The sequence below is a fragment of the Chionomys nivalis genome, chromosome 2, assembly GCF_950005125.1.
Source record: "Chionomys nivalis chromosome 2, mChiNiv1.1, whole genome shotgun sequence".
In the NCBI taxonomy this organism is placed as follows: domain Eukaryota; kingdom Metazoa; phylum Chordata; class Mammalia; order Rodentia; family Cricetidae; genus Chionomys; species Chionomys nivalis.
The window spans coordinates 11,875,364-11,887,539 of NC_080087.1; the positions used below are offsets into that span (position 1 = coordinate 11,875,364).

At 48.2% G+C, this 12,176-nt stretch overlaps 1 protein-coding gene across 2 annotated transcripts in view; it reads right to left on the reverse strand.

Moving 5' to 3' along the window:
• Sytl3 (synaptotagmin like 3) overlaps positions 1-12,176 on the reverse strand; it is a 55,074-nt gene that overhangs the window by 31,823 nt on the left and 11,075 nt on the right. The window contains exons 1-2 of one of the 2 annotated variants that reach the window (XM_057761991.1): positions 10,463-10,533; positions 9,487-9,551 (exon numbers count right to left, since the gene is read on the reverse strand). Coding sequence is in view for 1 of the 2 variants with exons in the window: in XM_057761990.1 (XP_057617973.1) it covers positions 9,487-9,551 (65 nt within the window). In the remaining variant the exon portion in view is untranslated. Of the gene's footprint in view, positions 1-9,486; positions 9,552-10,462; positions 10,534-12,176 lie in introns of those variants that run through there. The other variant, XM_057761990.1, reaches the window with a different exon arrangement.

A 12,176-nucleotide genomic window follows, 5' to 3' on the forward strand; every position in this document is an offset into this window, starting at 1 on the left:
CAAGGCAGAACAAAAAGGCCTCTCCCAAAGACAGGCAGCTAAATAGTAAAGCCAGAAAGCAACATATGGAAACCCAACACCCCCACTCCCACCCCCACCCCCGCCCCCTGCCCATCTACAAGAGCTGCCCTGATGGCAGTGTCTGCATAGAGACAGAGAGAGCCAACCTCACTGCACGGTTATGGTGGACAGGGAGGCAGAGGAGAGCAAGGAAAGGGGAGAAAGGAAGACGAGAAACTGGCACAATGCATACCCAGAAGGACCCCGGCCAAGACACAGGACAGTGAGCTCCGACACCCACTTCCCCTAGCCTCTGTTACCTGCTTGACCTTGGATGGCTGCAATACTCAGCCCTGAGGCACGACCTCCAGGGCTGCTGTTCTCCCACACCCTCAAATCTGATGCTATCATCTGTCGTCCTACGTGGTGTCCTGGGTGTTCTTGCCTCGCCTGGGCTCCTCCGTGCCCTACAGCCCTTGCTCTTTCCACTCCAAATAGCATATCGTTTCTTCCTGCCTCTCTGGTTTACCTAGCCTGCACTTGACCTCTGCCTCCACAACTACTGTGACCCCACCTCTCTTGGGGCTGCTTCTGCATGCATTCCTACCCCAGACCCTTACCGCACAGCTCTCTACTAACTCCCACCCTGGCCCTCCCTGTTTCATATGCTCCTGTGGCCACAGGAAGTGGCCTTGCTGCTGTGTCTGGCTTTCTGCTGCCCCCTGCAGGCTGTGGCGAGCTGTGGATCAAGACCAAATGGGAAGCACTTACTCAGGGCTTCTGCTTGGAAAAACAGCCCTGATAGTTACTGAAGGTTACGCAGCTGTGTTCTGACAAAACATCATGGACACTAACTTTCTAATTTAATATCACTTATATAATCACGAATATTAACTTTTAAAAACAACTGAAAAATTCTAGGGGCCAGAAAGATGACTCAGTGGCTAAGAGCACATGTTACTCTTACCAAAGACCCAGGTTCAGGTCTCCGCACCTACATGGTGGTTCACAACCTTCTGTAATTTAGTTCCAGAGGATCTGATTTCCTCTTCTGACCTCCATGGGCACCAGGAACACATGTGGTGCACATTCACACACGATACAAAATACCCATACATATAAAGTAAAATAAAACTTTTTAAAAAATTCTTAGCTCAGCATAAGTTTGCTTCAGGTCCATATGTCGTATGGCAGGGAAGTGGGGGGCTACCCAGAACCTCAGATCCACCCTCACTGTGGATCAGAACCTCCGTGGCCTGAGATCCCCAAATGAGGCTGATCGGGTGCACACAGCAACTGAGACACATGGCCCCATGTGTGGCTTTTATTGATCCCCCATTCCCCTCGCTCATTGCTTTTATTCAAAAACCACAAAGTCTTCATACTGTTGTTGTTAACACGTTTCCAATTCCTGTAGCCATCTGAGGAAATGTGTACAGAGGTGCTTCCCTGGACCTCAGGGGAGTCAGGAGCAGCAGGACTGGAGAGGCCTGCAGCCTGCTTAGCTGCAGCAAGACCAGCTCCTATGGCCTGGGCTCCTTGCAGGACCATGCGATTGACCAGTTTTAAATTAGAGGAATGTTCTCACTTTGGTCACGCTATTCTCCCCTTTTCCCGGGTAGGAAGACTTTATGGAGATGGCTAGTAGCGATGAGACAGGGGTGAGGTGAAGCTTCTAAAAGCCAAGGACATGCCAGAGGCTGCTGGGAACCGCCAGAGGCTAGACAAACACGGGGAAGTGTGGTCTCACGGTCACCTTGGTCTTTCTTGGGTTTTCAGCCTCTGAAACAGCTAACAATAACTCTCCATTACTTGGAGCTACGAATGTAACAAAGGCCTTGGCACTTTATTGTGGTGTTCCAAGAAGCCAGTCTAGAGACCATTTGTAGCCACCACCTTCCTCTCCAGGGTCCCCTGCTGCCTCTTCTGTCCCATGTACTTGGTCCTGGTCAGGTAAGCTTCCCAGACAGACACACTGCACAACACACTTCGTGTTCTCCCTGAGCCTCTCTCAACTGAAACTGGACCTAGCCTGCCCCTCCTGCTCATGTCTCACAGGCTGTTTGTTTACAGCGATATGACTGTTGTGTGCTGTTAGCTTTCACTTCACACAGCCCAGAGTCACCTGGGGAGAGAATCGCAGTTGCGGAATTGACTAGACCAGGTTGGCCGCTGAGCCCGTCTCTCACCATTGCCTTGGTTATTAATTGATGTAGGAAGGACCCAGCCCATTCTGGGCAGCACCGTTCCCTAATTTAGGGCCCTGGATTGTACAACTCTGAAGAGAGCCAGCGAGGTGTAAGATGCAAGCATGCAAGAACGCATTCATTTCTCTCTGCTCTTGCCCGAGGATACGACGTGACCAGCTGCTTGAGCTCCTGCCTTGACTTCCCCTCAGTGATGGTCTGTGACCTGAAATTTTGAGCTAGATAAACCCTTCCCCCACCTAAACTGATTTTGACTGTTCTATCACAGCAACAGAAATAAACCTGGAACAATGAACAACCAACCATCTTTGAGAGGCTGGTCTCTCCCAGTGGCAACAGTACAGACCCTGTGTCTTCCCCATAGGAACTGGGTGTATGTTCATAACCGCCATTAGAGTGAGGACTCTGAGGACATGAGCCTCATCGTTTTACCTCAAGTACCCAGGAGAAGGTAGCCCATACAAGGGGTGGTGGTTATGAATATAATGTTGACAGGAACCGACACAGACTCAGTAACCTGAAGGCTCACTGAGTCTCCCTGACCAACAACTCAAAAACCATAAAGAAGGGAAAGAGGTGGGTGAGGCAGGAAAGGTCATTGGGGAGTAATAAGAATTACTGACATTTGTAAAACTGCAAAAGAATAAATGAAAATTTTTTTTAAGACAGGATTTCTCTGTGTGATAGTCCTGACTGTCCTAGAACTTAACTTGCTTGGTTGACCAAGCTGGCCTCAAACTCACAGAGATTCGCCTACCTCTGCCAGGATTAAAGGCGTGTGTCACCATTGCCAAGACTAAACTGATTTTTTCTTTTTAATGGAAAAGAAAATCAAGAACCTGCTTTGGGAAGATTACTATCTGCAGACATTGGGTAAAAGCAGAAAGTTTAAAAGTCTGGATCTTACTTTACCTATTGATCATGAAATCTGATTATCTCTGCTCTACCCAGCTTGGTAGGACCAGTCTAAAATTCAGGGGCCTGACAGGCACCCAGCCTTCTGGGAGCAGCATTTCTAGGACTATCCCTCTGTGGTGTCGTGTCTGCGGGCTTTCCTCTTAAGGGGAATATCAAGAAAAAAAGCAATCAAACACAGGATCCTATCTTTTCTTTAATATAAGAAACAGAGGGTTGGAGAGATGACTCGTGGTTAAGAGCACTGACTGCTCTTCTAGAGGACCTGGGCTCAATTCCCCAAACCCACATGGCAGCTTACAGCTGTCCGTAACTCCGAGATCTGACACCCTCACAGGTGCAGGCAAAACACCAAAACAAATAAAATTACAAAAAGAAATAAGACATTTTATCTCTGGGAAATAAATGTGATTTCACTGAAGATACTAATTAGTAGGAGTGTGAAGTCATGGGAACTGTGAGTGTTACAGAACCAGCCTTCTGAGTCTGTCTACCTGTCTGACAAATGGGGTAGGTGGGTGTTCACTGACGGAGCAGAGGAGAGGACACACACACGGTCTTGAACAGAGCTGTACACACTCAATGGAACCTATCTCTTCAAAATTCTTATTTGTTTAGTGTGTGTGTGTGTATGTGTGACAAAATTTGGGAGTCAATCCTCTCTGTGTGGAGCTGGAGACCAAACACAGGCCATGAGACTTGGTTGTTGAACCATCTCTCCCCAGCCCAACTAACCGTTGCCCTTTCTGTCCAGGGATGGACCTCAGTGCCTCGTGCACGCTGGGCAAGCACTCTGCCGTTGAGATGTCTCCCCAGCCCCTCTACTGCTCTTCATTCATGAGCCCGAGCGCTGATTCTGTCTGCAGAATCCTGTGACCAGACAGGTTCTGACTAAGCTGCCTAGGTAGAAGCATAGGACTCTTAAAAGTTGTTTGAAATATTAAATCCCTGCTTACTACGGAAGGGGATAAAGATCCCTGCACTTCCATAATGACCAACTGCAAAACTCATCCTGGTTTGTGATACAATCGGCTACAGAGACAGTTAGCTGAGAGAGTGTGGAAGCCAGCCGCCCTAAGTCATTTTATTTCCAGGTATTAACAACAGAAGTCTCATTATTTACATATAGCATTTACCCTCTTTTAACTTGAAAAGAGTATTAAAGGTACTGATGCTGCTTTCTGATGTGTGTGCGCACGCACACGTGCACATGTGTTCATGTGTATGCATGTGTGCATGTGTGTACCAACTGATGACTAAAGGCATACAAATGTTAAGTTTGTAGAACAAACTAAAAAGCTACCATTGGCACCAAAGTAAACATGCACTTCCAACAACGAGCCAAAAGGCGGCGCCAGAAGTAAAGGTGACTTCCAGTTACAGATTCCAATGGCTAGTGACTCATGAAAATGTCCATCATGATTAACAGAGACACTTCACTAGTGACTCTCAAACCCACAGTGCTCATAAGAACGCCCTGGCAACCTGCCTAACATGACCTTGTGAAGCCCCACCGGCCCACCTAACACACCCCCAGGGTCCCACTGAACTGCACCATTAGTGTGGGAAACCAGGAGCTACCAACTTGAAACACTTTCAGCTGGTCGTGAAGCCAGGGTCCTGGAAACCACATGAAAAGCCTGCACGCACCACCAAATACTGCAGACAGCAGATCCAGAGGAAACAATGCCAAGATAACCAGGGAAGGCTCCTAAAGACACGTCAGAGCTGTGAAGCTCTGGACACACAATGATTCCGATGAGGACAGAAAACCTCAACAACATTGGAAAAGCAGGGGCTGGGGAGATGGCTCAGCGGGTGAGAATACTGGCTGTTCTTGCAGAGGACCTGGGTGCAGATCCCGACACCCACATCAGGCACCTCCAGTTCCAGGGGATTCAACACCCTTCTTCAGACACCATATGTGGTACATATACATACACTCAGACATACATACAATAATTTTGTTGTTGTTATAATTATTATTATTTTGGTTTTTCGAGACAGGGTTTCTTTGTGTAACAGCCCTAGCTGTCCTGGAACCAGCTCTGTAGACCAGGCTGGCCTCAAACTCACAGAGATCCACATCCGCCTGCCTCTGCCTCCTGAGTGCTGGGATTAAAAGCGAGTGCCACCATTGTCTGGCATAAATTATTTTTTATAAAAGCCACAAAACTAATTTAAAAGATTTAGAAAATGTAGCATATCTTCAGAAAAAAAAGTGAGCCAAGATAACTAAATTTTTATACTGTGTGTGTGCAGAATGAGGAACTGGAGTTTATTTTTGCTTATTTTTAAACCTTTTTGATGCACACAGTCTATATACACGGTGTACGCACGAGTGTGGGTGCACACTGTCTATATATGTAGTGTATGCACGAGTGTGGGGTGCACACCATCTATATACAGTATACGCACGAGTGTGGGGTGCACACCGTCTATATACACAGTGTACGCACGAGTGTGGGGTGCACACCGTCTATATACACAGTGTATGCACGAGTGTGGGGTGCACACCATCTATATACACAGTGTACGCACGAGTGTGGGGTGCACACCGTCTATATACAGTGTACGCACGAGTGTGGGGTGCACACCATCTATATACACAGTGTACGCACGAGTGTGGGGTGCACACCATCTATATACACGGTGTACGCACGAGTGTGGGGTGCACACCTTGCACACTCACAGCTCTGTCAGTCCTCATCATGTTTTCCTCAGACAGGTTGTCTCACACATCTGGAGACCGGTGGCCTGGGAGACTTAGTGATCCTCCCCCCAGTCCTGGGGCTGCAGGCACAGACACGGTCACACTAGCTTTCTATGTGGGTTCTGGAGACTTTGAACCCAGAAGTTCATAACTGAGCAGCAAATGCCCTTCCTCGCTGAGCCGCCCTGCCAGTTCTCATCTTTTGAGAGGTTGGCACAGTCAACGTTACCACAATCTATCTCTACCACTCCATCTAGTCCACTCTCACGGGAATTTTGGTAACATTGATCTTAAATGGCACATATCAAATAGAACCATTAAGGGAGAAATAAGTAAAGCACATAAAAAGGGAAATGGTGCTGAGGGCGTAATGATCCCTGGAACAACAGCTAAACATTAAACTCGGCTCTAGTTTTCCAATGATATAAAGGAAAAGCACCAAACCTTAGCCCGAGGTGGGCACTCGTGGATAGGATACAGCCTTTATCGTCAAATAGCCCTGCCTACCCAGCCCACAATCATAACTTGGCTGAGCAAATGGAGGGGACATCTGAGGATGGGTGAGCTGTGGTCAGCAGAAACCACAAGGTCCACGATGTTGAAGTATCTGGAAAATATCCTTCACGAAGTATTGCACAGAAAAATACCAGATTAAAACGAAAGATGAATTGCTCCAATCACACGAATATCATAGAAAATTGTCATCAATCATTTTTATGCCTAAGTCTCTTGATTCACGTAGATAATTAAACATTTCAGTGCATTTTAATACAGTGTGGGGGGCGTGTCAGAGGACGCAATTGAACTCAGGTTGCCCACGTGGGGGAGGGTGGGCAGAAACAACATGTAACAGAACATTAGCAACCACTCCCTGAGAGAAGCGGCTCTGCTTCTCACACCGCCACCCTCCCCTCCTGCTGCTCCTCTTCATCTCCGATCCCCTGCTGAACCCTCTTCTGATGGGAGGCTGAACTCAGGGTCCCACACACGCCAGGCGAGTGTTCTATGAAGCCTTATCTGCAGTCAGCCTCCCTTTCCGATTTTTGAATGGATGCATAGTACTTACATCAAAACAAAAGCACTAATGGAATCTGATATCACGCTTCCGAGAGGCCTAGAGTATTGGGAGAAGAAAGCCGGCCGGCCCGCCAAGCACACCAAGTGAAATGGCTTCCTAGAAGGTGTGTTGGCAAAACATCCCAACCCACTCGTGTGCCCCTGCATGCAATCAGCCACCCTCCCTCTGAGAACTCTCTCCTAGGGAGTCACACAGAACTGCCAAGACCTCTTTACAAGATGCTCATCACAGTGACCTGCCACGTGAAAATCAGATAAAAGGTGTAATGCCTGCCAGTAGGGGACAAGTCGAACCAACTGCTGTCACTCTATTTGATGTATAAAGGCATCGATACATTTCCGACAATGGCTGGGGTGGTTTGAAGAAGAAAGGTCCCTCATAGGCTCAAGTATTTGGCTAAGCGGTCCCCAGCTGGTGATGCAGTTTGGGGAGGCAATGGAGCCTTAAGGAGGTGGGGCCTTGCTGGAGGAAGGATGTGGGTGGTGATGGTTTCTAGTCTGGTTCCATGCCCTATTAGCACAATGTCTCTCTGTTTCCTGTTTGTGGCTACAATGTGCTTAGCCACCAAACTGCTCCTGCCACTAACCATGCATTGCCATTGCTGCAATGATGACCTCCACCCACCTGGAACCATATGCCAAAATAAACCTCTTCTCCCTTTCTTCTTTCCTCTGCGACTGGGTCTCACTGTGTAGCCCTAGCTGTCCTGGTACTCGCTCTGTAGACCAGGATGGCCTCAAACTCAAACATCTGCCTGCCTCTATCTCCTGAGTGCTGCGATTAAAGGGTCCTACCATCACCACCTGGCCAAACCCCTTCATCTTACGCTGCCTTTGCTTTGGTGTGTTTTACCACAGCAAGAAAAGTAACAAAATGTCATCCCCACCCCCAAGTCCTTGGGTCTCATTCATGTGAGCCCAGCACACTACCACTAATATAGCCCCAGGCACTGATCTTTTAAATTTACTTATTTTTTTTTTATTTTTTAAAGCAGCCATATATTTTATATTATTTTCCTGGGGTCCTGCCTGCTTCTCTTGATGCTTCTTTTTTTTTTTTTTTTTAAGATTTATTTATCTATTATGTATACAGTATTCTCAGTGCTCTGCCTGCAGGCCAGAAGTGGGCACCAGATCTCAATACAGATGGCTGTGAGCCACCATGTGGTTGCTGGGAATTGAACTCAGGACCTTTGGAAGAGCAGGCGGTGCTCTTAACCACTGAGCCATCTCTCAAGCCCCCAAATTTACTTATTTAACTTGTATTTAGCGTTATTATCTTTTGTATGTGGATGCGTATATTTGTGTGGGAGCCATGCACTTGCCATGACTGCCTGTGAAGTTGGAGGAACACCTCTGGCATTAGTCCTCACCCCCGTCCTGTTAGAGAGAGGGAGAGAGGGAGGGAGGGAAGGGGAGAGGGAGGGAGGGAAGGAGGGAGGGAGAGAGGGAGGAACCTGCTAATTACCACTCACACAGGAGATGGCTGCTATTGGTCCTCAGGTGTTCCCTGTCTTGTTTATTTGATGCAGTGTCTCTCACTGGCTGGGAACTTGCTCGATGGCGTGGGCTGGCTACCCAGCAAACCCTAAGGATTTGCCTGTCTCTGCCTCTGTAAGGATTACAAGCTTGGACCACATGCCCAGCCTTTTTCTGAGGTGGGTTCTGGGGCCGGAGCTCAGGTCCATATCTGCTTTATCAACTGAGCCCAGATCTAAGCTAATTATTTTTAATTCAGGATCACGAACAAACACTGGATGAAAAGATTTCAAAAAGATTTTTTTAAATGAAAATATAGAAAAGCACTTGCAGAGAGAAATGGAAGCACGCAAACGAGCCTTGCAACAGTCACAGAAAACCAGGCAGAAGGCAGCCGCTGTACGGCAGTCCAGAACAACTCCAGAAGCTGGAAGTCTGGCAAAGCAGAGATGAAGTGGGTTAGACTGGGCAGAGCCTCAGGCAGAGGTAACCAATCGACTTGGTTCAGAACAGGAATGCTCAGATAGATGGAAGGGACAGACCAGCTGTCAGAGCCTAGGCGCCACACACTCAAGTCCTGGGAAGTCGCTCCTGTGGTCTGAGGTCCCAAGAAGCCAGATCAAACAGAAACAGAGTCACTCATGCTAAAAGGCCTAAGGGAGAAGAAAGACCCCAGATAGACTGCCATCCTGGAGACCAGAGTCCTCTTGGCCCGAGCTGCATGCATTAGCCCTTACAGCCCATTTACAGCACTGAAGGAGCACTTACCGTGGGTGTGAGCCCTCACCAGAGCAAGGAAGCTGTCCCTGCCTTGCCAACCCCACTCTCTGCCACTGCTTAGGGGTGACTGCTTACGGTGAAATCATTAGATTTTGTACATTGGAGGCTGCCTCGGTTTGTGACGTGCAAGTAAAAGCCAGTCAGATCCGTCACTAAAAACACTGTCATTTCATGTTTTGACAATTCCAACACCATGTGGGTTTTTGACTTACAAACAAACAAAACAACAGCAAGCCAACAATAACCACAAAAATAACTCAGTGCCAAATACTAGAAAGGATCATCTTACAGGAGCTAAGGTGTTAGAGCAGTTACCTTCAGTTGGAAATTTCCTGGCTCGCTCCTCAAAGAACCATTCTCCAGTTTTGATTTTCACATTTCTGCAAAGCAAACAGAAATATCTTCTTGAGAGCAGGCTTCACTCTCCAGCTCAAACTGACCTATAACTCACTCGGCAGAGCCCAGGCCTCCCGCTCACAGCACGCTCCTGCCTCAGCTGCTCGTGCTGAGGTGACAGCTGTGAGCCATTAAGACCTTTACAGATACCTGTTTTTTAAATAGTGTGATTTTTGTATGGGTGCTTTGCTTGCATGTGTGTCTGTGTACCACACGCATACCTGGTAACTTCCGAGGCCAGAAGTGTCAGATCCATGGGAAATGGAGTTACAGGCAATTGTTAGCCACCGGGCCTGCCCCTGCCCCTACTCTAGGTAGCCATGGACATCCAACCTTTTGGCTTCTCCGGATCAATTGAAGAAAAATGGTCTTGGCCCACACATTCCAAAGTATCCAACTCCAAAGCCAGCTTTGAATGTGGCCCCAACACAAAACTGTGAACGTACTAAAAACATTGTGTGTGTGTGTGTGTGTGTGTGAGAGAGAGAGAGAGAGAGAGAGAGAGAGAGAGAGAGAGAGAGAGAGAGGATGTTAGAGTTTATCTTATAATTTGTTCAATGCTCTAACTGCCCTCATTTGCTTTCTGTGCTGTGGTAAAACATTGACTAGAAGCAGCCTGGAGGAAGAAAGGTTTGTTCGGCTCCCGGCCCATCACCAAGGAAAAGCCAGGACAAGAACTCAGGCAGGAACTGAAGTAGAGACCACAGGAGAACGTTGCTGTTCTTGCTCGCTCTCTCTCAATGGTTTCTTCAGCCTGTTTTCTTAGTACAAGACTACCTGCCCAGAGTGGCACCACCCAGCACGGGTTTGGCCCTCCCACAGACCTGTGCACAAGTAAATCCAATGGATGCAGTTCTTCAATTGTGACTTTTTTGTCATCCTGACACAAACTAACCTGCACAGTAGCCTTTGTAGATGGCAGCATTGTGTCCAGACGTCACTTAAACGCACCCTTGCAACCCGACAACCATGGCTTGAACACTTCTGGAAGATAGTCCCTGCCTGCGGGAGGCTGGGATTATAAACATCGAACACCTGATTCTGCTTCTAGAAAGCACCAGCATCCGTCTTTATGGTCTTCCACCTTCCTGATGCTGAATTAGCAAACGAGAAATAACTGTGGAACACACTCTGTGAATTCTAGCACAGATGTTTCCTGATGGGGAGGCTGGAGGCACCTAGCAGAAAGCTGCTTTGACCTCACTGCTACGAGCAAGTCGCAGATTAAATGGTTATGTAGGGGTGTATCTTCCCTCTGCATCAAGCTGCTGCGTCTGCAGGTGGGGAAGCAGTGACATTTATGCTTTATGTGCTGAGAAAGTGGGCATGATGTCCCCCAGAGATGCTGAAGGTATTTTCACCATTCAACCCACAAGAAGTGAAAGACGGGTGGGGCTGTATCTTCAGAACACTTTGAATGCCTGAAACTGCTCATCTCTGCAGGTCTGCTCTCTGGTCAAGGCCCTGATCGCAAAGAAACCTGAAGAACACCCCAAGAGCCCCTGGTGGCTTGCCAGATGCTCAAGGTGCAAACACTCGGAATTAAGCAGCAGGCTAGTGTGAAACAGAACAACGGGCGTCCAGTGCGGGCCATTCCGCCCTCTAACTCCTGCTAGGAGCAGTCTGTGAACTCACCCAGTTAAAACTTTCCTTCCAACAACCCTGCAGTGAAGCTGCTTTGCTGTGGTGAAGCAAACTAGTGGGGGTTTGCTTTGTCTATCCACAAGCCCAGCTGATCTGCTGTCAGCGTTGGTCCAGGAAAACAGACAGATGTGTGTGATTAAATCCTAGGCAACTATGAGAAGAGAGGAGACTCGTGATGAAGATAAAACATGATTTTATCACGCTGCCATCAACCCCTTCCTGCAAAACATTCACTATGTCCCTTTTTTAACCCAGAGCCTGGTGTCCATCACACCCAGAGACACACTCACAGGTCCCAGTTCAGTGCACTGGTGAATAGATGAATATTCCCACCCTCTAGGGAGCCCTCTGAGAAGAAAGGGATGAGGTGGGATCCAAAGCGGATAGAGCCCATAGCCGTGTGCCTTCAAGGGGCTTCTTGTCACCAAAAGGACTGAGCTAAGGGTACCGGGGCAAGAACCACTCTGAGTTGGCACAGCCCCAATCCAGAGGTCTGAGGAGACAGAAAAGAGCAGCTGGCAAAATGCCACAGGCAATCTCCATGGAGCCTGCAAGACCAGGGGAACAGCCATGCTGAGCAAGCGTCACTATGGCAACTAGAAAGCACTAGCTGGAAGCAGCTTTCAAAAACATGGCTCTTGCCTCTGTGCAAAAGAACCTCAACCACAGCAGGAAATCAGGCTGGAGTGAGGAGACATGGGGCTGAGCGCAGGAGACGGTGAAGGAGGTTAGGACACTGACCGAGCACAGGGAGCCCTGCTGACGCCCAATAAAAGGCAGAACCAGCAGGTAAAGGGGGCGCACGCCTTTAATCCCAGCACTCAAGAATAGAGGTAGGCAGATCTCTGAGTTCGAGACCAACCTGGTCGACATAGTTAGTTCCAGGACAGCCAGGGCTACACACAGAAACCCTGTCTGGCAAAAAAAAAAAAAAAAAAAAAAAAAAAGTGGGGGGCAGAACCAAA